Source organism: Astatotilapia calliptera, chromosome 19, assembly GCF_900246225.1.
Source record: "Astatotilapia calliptera chromosome 19, fAstCal1.2, whole genome shotgun sequence".
Taxonomy (NCBI): domain Eukaryota; kingdom Metazoa; phylum Chordata; class Actinopteri; order Cichliformes; family Cichlidae; genus Astatotilapia; species Astatotilapia calliptera.
In genome coordinates this window covers 8,993,626-9,002,088 of record NC_039320.1, presented here as the reverse complement: position 1 = coordinate 9,002,088, position 8,463 = coordinate 8,993,626, and the positions used below count along the sequence as shown (strand labels likewise).

The window sequence follows — 8,463 nt, the reverse complement described above, 5'->3', positions numbered from 1 at the left end:
TCAGCCATGGAAAAAGAACGTTTAATGCAACAATATAACCATGTTCATAATTTTTAGTTACTGAGCAAAATCTTTAAATATTTACACCAACGCTGAGTAAATATTTCAAAGAACAGTACCTAGAAAGTGCAGATGCTTCTTTGTTACTTCGTAAGTAAAACTGACATAGTAACAAATCATCGCTACTGTAAAGTAAAAATTAAGTGCAATAAAAGACGCACAAAAACAAAAGGTCCAAAAACAAAGAGCAAAGATAGAAATTGAGTCTCATTGTTATTGGATTGGAAGTCTGTTGTCTGCTGCGTTACAACCCCAGAGAGGAGACCGATTAACAGGAACACATGTAAAACACTGGCAGCCACGAGTGCCAACCCCAGCCTCCTAGTAGATCCACCAATGGTATGCTTTTGAAAATCTTAGAGGACTTCTTTCTCTATTTGAATTTTCCAAAAGATTAAGAAAACTTCACCTCTGTCCCCGAGGTCAGTGAGATTCAACGTCACCTGAGTGTTTTAGTAAATTAACCTGTGGTATAAATTTGAAAATCCGACATCACCTCGAGTTTTCACATTCACACACTCGGGTGGTCCTGGCCGCCCACCCTCAGGGTGCTCCCATCAGGCTTTTACAGCAAAGGAGTAAAAACTAACCATATGCAGAGTAAACATGAGACAAATATGAAGTAGCAAATACCTAAAATCCAAAAATCCAAGTCAGTAATTCAAGTTTAAGACATTCTTCAGTGATTCAGACTTTCACAAAACAAAATCACTGAAAACATGCATAAGTTTTTAAATTAGGAGGAACGTGCATGCATTTGAAAGAAAAGTAAATCAAAAAGCCAGAAAGAAAACCTAAATACTCAAATATATACATATACACAAATATGTCTTGAAAGTGTAGTTTTTCCTGACGCGTCTATAAACCACAAAGCTGAGTTTACGGACACGGACTCCTTTCAAAGATCTTTGGTATCTTATCGAAGCGCTTGTGCATCAGACAGTTCTTGGCCTGCCATTCATCCAGGGTCATCAGTGCTGCTGCTGGCCCAAAGTGTCTCCAGTAATTTCTGAAAATAAGGGCAGAAGACGGCGTAACTATGAAGTTCAACATCAACAAAATGGGTGTCATGGCAGTGATTATCAGCATTCTGTTGTCTGAGGCAGTCTGCTCCCGGCGCTCCACTACATGCTGGTCTTTTAACCATGGAGTCTTTAGTAAGTTCTTATAACACAAAATAATGATAAAAATTAAATAAAAAGAATGAATAAAATCAACAGGCAAATATGCCACACATAAATCTCATAAATAACATTAATTATTAAAAACAAGACAATAAATGTCTCCCACAGGCGATAACTGTTGCTATAAATAAGATGAGGGTAATACTTCATGACTTAATAAAGTTACTTTAAGTGCTGCTGCTTATTTCGACAGAAATTAAACCTATGAAACTTTAAACTGAGTTAACCTGGGATAAAGTACAAAAACATGAGTTTTTTGCATCACCAACTGAACACATGCAAATTCCTGCAGCAGCAGCGCTGTGTGTTTAGGCAGAAAATAGCTTTAATTAAAAACATCCGAGTATATCACACAAGTTAAATATACAGGGTTGACACTGAGGTGCCCTCTTACTGTACTTTATTTTTCCCCTCTGCAGAGGATGTGCAGATAGTACAGGTGTGCAACTACTGCAGTGTGTAGTTGCTGGAGGTTTTTAACTTTTTTTGTTCTCTGTTGTATTATTGAAGGGACTACAAAACAATACAAATTTTAATTTACAATATAAAGTGCCTTGAGATGACTGTTCTTGTGATCTGGCACTGTAAAAAAATAAGTGAATTGAACTTGTGCTTTACATTGAGGGATTGTACCATGAGGCAGCCACAGGCAGGAATGATTTCCTGTGTTGTTCAGTTGTGCATTTAGGTATTCTCAGACTCTCACCAAACCTGCTCATGTGACTGGCCAGCACGTCATTGAGTGGGTTGGAGGAAGTGTCCAGCATTGTCCTCAACTTTGACTCAAAGTCTAGCTCCATCCCCACAGTTTTACTGCCCTTGCAGATCAGTTTATGGACCCTGTTGGAACCCTTCAACCTGCTGCCCCAGCATGCAAGTAAACATAACCTGCTCCTGACAAGTGTATCCATTCAGCATAATTTACTATGCTCATCCAACCAGGAAGAAAAGCCACCTTCATAACACTGAACCTGCATGAAACATCTAGTTAACCCATTAATCTTGCTTTGCATCATTCCTCAGATCTGCCAAATGATTGCTTGAAAGTGAGACTTCAACATAGTTATAAAGAACTGCAGAGAGCGCGATGTACCTGCGGGTGAGGTCAGAGGGATGCTGCCACTCGCTGCTTTTCACGCCTGCTGATACACAGCTCATCAAACTCCGGAGCTCAGTTGTGACACCTGGAGGAAACAAATGTCTTTACCCTGCATAGTTTAAGTATTTTTAGTTTGTTTCATTTGTTTGTTTTAAAATGTCTATACTACACTCCTCCACAGTACTGTAGACAGAGCTTAAAATGTAAAAAATAAGCTGTATCGTGCTGAAATTTAAAAACTGTTCTCTGGTGTTCCTTCTCAAAATCATGTTCTAATAAATCTATATAATGTGTAAATTAATGGATATTTTAAAAAGGAATGCATAACAAAACAGTAAACAGGAGAAAGGCCTGATAATTTAGATATCAGAGTGCTCCATTCTCTTTGCGCAGACACTAGGTCAGCTTCTTACCATTACTGACTCCTGGATTCTCATACATATGACTGACAACTGAATGCACATAGAGCTCCTTTTCCTGCTCCCACTGCAATTCACTGCCGAAGACCATGGATCTAAAGGAAAATAAAAACACCAAGTTCAATCTAATCATGTCAATCATGAAATTATGAAACTATAAACACAAAGCCTGCTCAGCTAAGAAAAGATACATTAAGCTGCAAGAAAAAAAACAAAACAAAAAACAATAAGGCAGATACAGACAACCTTGACATCACAAAGCCATGACCAAAAAAAAAAAAAAAAAAAGAAAGAAAATGTGTGAGTTACAGTAACATAGCTCCCTCTAGTGGTGGCAGTGATTACTACAATACCTCTGAGAGGCGCTCTTGCCAGGCTGAAGGGTTCTGATGGGCTTTGTCGCCTCCGTCTTTGGAATAGAAACAACACTGCTGTCCGGGGTGCTTCTGTTTGAGTTCTGTACTTTGGATTTAACCTGAGAAAAAAAAAGTCAAAAGGGCAATTTGTGTAATGTCCAAGATTTACGTAAGTGATCCCCAATATTACAGTTGATATTTATATTTAAAAAGTAATCCAGGCAAATAAGATAAAGGCTGAGGTAACATACCTGTACTTTGAGGGGAAGAGTGGCTTCATAGCTGGTTTCCACAGCAGTGTCTTCTTTCTTCAGTGTGCTTTGGACAGGCTCAGTCACATTTTCCTGCACCTCCTCCAACACCTGACAGCTCTGCTCTGCTTTCAATTTGTCCGTTTCGCTGTGGCACATAGAGGATTCAAATATTGGAGGACCGATATCCCACACCCCCTCCAATTTACAACTTTCCAAACAATTAGTGTTCACGTGCTCCAAGAGAGGTTCGCAACTACTTGGGATCAGGTTGTCTACTGTGACGGTAAGGCATCCAGAGGTTGCAGTTTGTTCATGTACCCGTGGGTCAGATGAAGTTTGGGGATGATAGTCACCCTTGGCTGAGTTAGTTGTAAGCTGTTTGGAGTTCACCAACTCGGCCTCTTTATTTTCATTGATAAACGAAAGCGATATATAGCCTTTATCCTCTTCCACGTCTTTTACACTGAGACACGTTTCCCTCTTCACCTCATCTGCTGGTTCTTCTGCCACAGTGAGTCCAGCAACGGGAAACAGCCCATCTTGAAAGATTTGGCAACTGCGACTCATGTAGCCGTCTTCATCTTCCAAAAATCTTAAAGGGCTATCGGGATTGAGACACAAGATGTCATCCACGTCACAGTCAAATGTCGGTGAAGGATTTAAAACCCTCTCATGCATCAGATCTTGTGCTTTGGTCTCTTTTTCGAGAGATCCTCCTCTTTCTGTGGAAGGCCCATATTTTGCATCTTTTGAGAGCAGCTGAGAGCTCACACTTTCTTTTATTTCACTCCCAACATCTTGCATCTTAGCTGTCAGTTCAGGATTCAATGTGGAAAAAGGGGATGCCAATTCCTGTTTCACAGGAGTGCTGTAACATTCCACAAAACACCCCAGGTCAGGGGACAAAGCCTTTGGATCAAAGGGCTTTTTTAATGGGGTCACATAACAGTCGTCAGGACTGGATTCATGCAGTTTTCTTTTATTTGTGCCGTTGTTAATGATCTTAATCTTAAAATTAATAAATGGCTTAGAAAGCCGTCTCAACTGGTGCACATCAGCTTTTTGGTCACAACTGATGATCCCTGGACAGACAGAAAAAGGTTTCAACTGGTCAAATATGGGTGGACTGAGTCTTCTGAATATATTTGTGGGATATTTGTCATCTAGGTCTATTGGAAAAAGAACGGGAAAAGCACCATTTTCTTTTTTTTAGTCATTAAATAATTGTTCAAACAGAAGTTTATATCAGATTAACATCTTTTTTTTTTCTCCTTAATGCATTAATGGGCAACACTATACAACTCTTGGAAGAATATGAACTCCTGCGTGTCAACAGCATTTCCCCAAGACTCACTGTGGATTCTTTGCGCCATGTCCTTTTCTGTGCTCGTGATGAATGTGTCCTGGATTCCTATTCCTTCAGTTTAAGGGAAGAGAAAAAATGTACGCCTCTGTGTTTACATCAAGTCAAGGGCGCATGTTGAAAAGCACAGAAAATAAAGATTACACTGTTCCATGGAAATTTCTTTCATTTTTTCCTCTTTTTTTGTAAGTTCTAGGTTTTTAGAAACTCAGCAAGTTTATTCTGTTCATCTGGATGCAGCCTTTCCAGGGGGAGAAATATTTCATCACTCATCCAAGTAACTTCCTCAGTCTCAGCTGACTGCAGGCATGTCAGTATACAGCTGTACCGTTTATAAGCTTGAGGAAACCTGCAGTCAGCTGAGACTGAAGTCGCCATTTGGATAAGTGATTAAAAGCTTTTCCCACTGAATCTGGATGATGATATTTCAGGATTTCCCAAACTGAGTTACTGAACATGCATTTAAAGTTACCAAAAAGATTCAGACTTAAGTTTTAGTTTATGAATTAGCATTTTTATTTTGTTTTGTTTAAAAAAAAAAAAAAAAAGCTTTGGCTCTATGTTAATGCAGACATCATCATACTCTGCCCTGATTCATATTTAATCCATGCTTATTGAATACTGAGCAAGACACATGAAGCTCCAGTCATCCTTTGGAGAGCTTAACAAGTCCTAGCCACAAATGCCATTAGTGAGCTCTTAGATTAGTCTGTGATGACTGGGTGGATGACTGGATGTGTATAGAGCTTTGGAGTCCTTAGGGACTAGTAAAGCGCTATATAAATACAGGCCATTTACCATTTAGATTATTATTGAGATCATATTTTTTAAATTTATGTGCAAACAAAAAACAAAAAACAAAAAAATGGAAACACTATTGGTGTGGAGCAGGGGTGGGGGAACTCCAGGCCTCAAGGTTTTCAATATCACCCTGGGTCAGCAGACCTGAAGCCAATGATTTGTTCATTACTGGGCATGTGGAGAAGGTAAGACATGTTAAGGAGGTAATTTACCCATTTGAATCAGCCGTTTTGGATCAAGAACACATCTAAAACCTGCAGGACACCAGCCATTGAGGTCTGAAGTTCCCCACCCCTGGTGTAGAGGGAAAGCTCTACCAAGGCCCACACTGAGAAATCAAAGTCACATCAAATCATCTCATTCAGTCTTTTCACATACAATTTGGTCAAACCACAACTATGCAGATATTTTACTCCCCATTTGAATTGTATTAATAGCAATAATAAAAAAAAAAAACTAGCTCTACCTTCATAAATATAACAATTACCAGTATTAATACAATAAAATCAAAACGATAACCTGCCAAAAAACAAACAAAAATAACAACGTGTGTACTCACTTGTGGCAAAGGACTTATTTTGACCCATTAAGGTAATAAGGCTCATTTACACTGAGTCAATCACTTTCAATTTAAAGACCAAATACCGAAAACGCTAAAATATTTCAACCTTAGAATATGACTGCATTACATAATAAAATTTCACACAGTGAATACCACCAACAAAATTAAATAAAACTAAATTATGACTTCTGTAAGTCTGAATCAATGATGTTTGTAGCTATCGCGGATGGCAGGCAAACATTTCTGACACTTCATGATTACTACACCTCGGGTGTATTTAAGGTAGTAAAGAGAACTTTTTTAATATTACTTAAAAATAGTTCCCATAAATAATAGTAGCTGATTCATAAAAGCTTAGTTTATTACATGGCTTAAAGCTAACATTAGCTATTAACACACTTAGCTGCCAAGTCCGCTACCCGTTCGAGCAACACCGAGACCCCCGAGCGGACGCCGAGAACCAGAGGAGCGGATGAGAGCGGTACGCTGCCCGTCTGAGAGACTCAGTAACGGGGTTTTTTTTATTTTATTTTTTTTAAAACAACTAAATTTAACGGCTTTAATATCAAACCAAACTCACCCGCTGAAGCTCTCACCTCCCGCCCTACTTCCTTCCTCCACTCCCGCGTGCAGGTGTTTAACAGGCGACAGGGAACAGTCGACCTTAATGGGTTGGCGGACTGTTCAGTTCAAACTTCCGGTTGCAAGAATTTAAACTTTCTTCAAATAACTTTAACTTTATTTATGTTTTTAAAATGTGTTAATTACTTATATTTATTTTTTGATTTAAAAACTTTAATAATGAATTAATTAATATTTTAATTACAATTATAATAATAATTAGACCTTTATTCTGTGACATTGCCAGGGGACATTTGGGACATGTCCTTATTTAGGTTCTAGCTTGCATTTATTTTGGGGTTTGGGATTACAAAGCTTATGATACTGGAATTAATTTAGATGTACCTCTATCTACATAGTGCCCATGTACATTATGTGTACAGTTTCTTTCTAATATGACTGTTTTGCAGGTTCTGCAGCTGTGCTCCTGGTTGGACTATGTTTGACTCTCGCTGTTTAATTTTCTTCCACCAAACAAAAGTATCTCACAAAACATAATGAAATGCTAAATGGATGCTAAAAGAGTCAGTCAAGCATAATTTCATCAAACAAAAGCCAAGGCCCCAAATGCAGGCCTAGAAAGCAGTCTGCAACCATCTGTCAACCACTAAGGAATAATCTGCAGTCCCTGTTAAACTGCTGGTGAGTGGTTGCTGATGGTTGATGGCAGTTGCTGTAGAAATGATTCCTAAATCAATGGTTAGTGAATGGCTGCCAGTCAATTAGTGGAAAGTCAAAGAAGTATATGAGGTGAAGATGTGAAAAGTGTTACACAATTTGGAAACTTTCCCAGCCCCCACAGAAGGACCAGGATTTTCAAACCTCAGGACAAATTCTCCGAGTCCAGAGTGTGATTTCACAGAACAGTATTGGCTGCTCTTGGAGGGAATCGTGAGCAGAAAATATAAGCGATCACTATCATCAAAATTATACTAAAAAGCAAAAAGCTTTACTTCTATTGTACTGCTGATTTACCTGCAGACAAGAAGAAAATCCATCTTTACCCATGAATAAACATTTTTCCTTTTGAAAAACTTCAAGCAGTTCAATCAGTGAATGCAGTGACATTCATCATGTCTGGTCCTCGAATCCAGCATTTTTGTGTTAACCTTCTTTAACAAAAATAAAAATCTTTTGTTTTCATACTTGTCTGCTTACTATGAGAAACTTGATATTCTTTGTGATATTCAAAGTTAAACAGCATGAATCATTTTGAGTCACTGGATTAACATCACATTACATCTTTACAGTTTGCTTTTCAGTCAGGTGTTGAGTCTGTGTTGGTGCGTGGCAGATTCAGACGTTTGATGAACAAACAGAGAGAAAGCAGCATGACCTGTGGCTGTATACTACCCACACAACATAATTGTGTGAATATAAAACCTGGAAAGTACTGATCTGCTCATGTGCGACAGACGATTACTTCCTGTTTATGCCCCACTGGTTGAGACACATCACACCCTCTTCACCTTACTTACAACAGATTTTATGCAATCACCCAATCATCACCCAGACTGATGTCTGACGTCTACACTGGGGTTACTCTATAGTTCAGTCACATTGACTCACTGTGCGAGTTAAAGAAATAAAACAAAAAACAAAACATTAAATGGCAGAATTTGTTTTTTAATTGTTAGTAACAGAAAACATTTGGTCACTATTTACTGTTTTAAAATTACAGGATCAAATAGCCAGCGAGTTTTCTGTAATTTTATGAATCTATACATTAAAGTTTAAGCCAAGA

General features: G+C 38.4%; 1 protein-coding gene across 1 annotated transcript; it reads right to left on the bottom strand.

The window, feature by feature from the left end:
- LOC113012745 (uncharacterized) lies at positions 1–6,782 on the bottom strand. The gene is made up of 8 exons (XM_026153062.1): positions 6,679–6,782; positions 5,749–5,864; positions 4,727–4,789; positions 3,370–4,454; positions 3,116–3,237; positions 2,757–2,857; positions 2,338–2,428; positions 1–1,069 (listed from the first exon to the last, which is right to left on the bottom strand). Exons 2-8 carry the CDS (start codon positions 5,750–5,752, stop codon positions 940–942), a joined length of 1,596 nt encoding a protein of 531 aa, XP_026008847.1. The 5' UTR covers positions 5,753–5,864; positions 6,679–6,782; the 3' UTR covers positions 1–939.
- Positions 6,783–8,463: the final 1,681 nt, after the last annotated feature.

Bases quoted from the DNA above. Each gene is read 5' to 3' on its own strand.
- LOC113012745 (XM_026153062.1), bottom strand. The intron at 4,455-4,726 runs GTGAGTCTTGGG...CTGTCTGTCCAG, and splicing joins CATGGCGCAAAGAATCCACA to GGATCATCAGTTGTGACCAA. The intron at 2,858-3,115 runs GTATTGTAGTAA...ATTTTCCTTTAG, and splicing joins GGCAAGAGCGCCTCTCAGAG to ATCCATGGTCTTCGGCAGTG.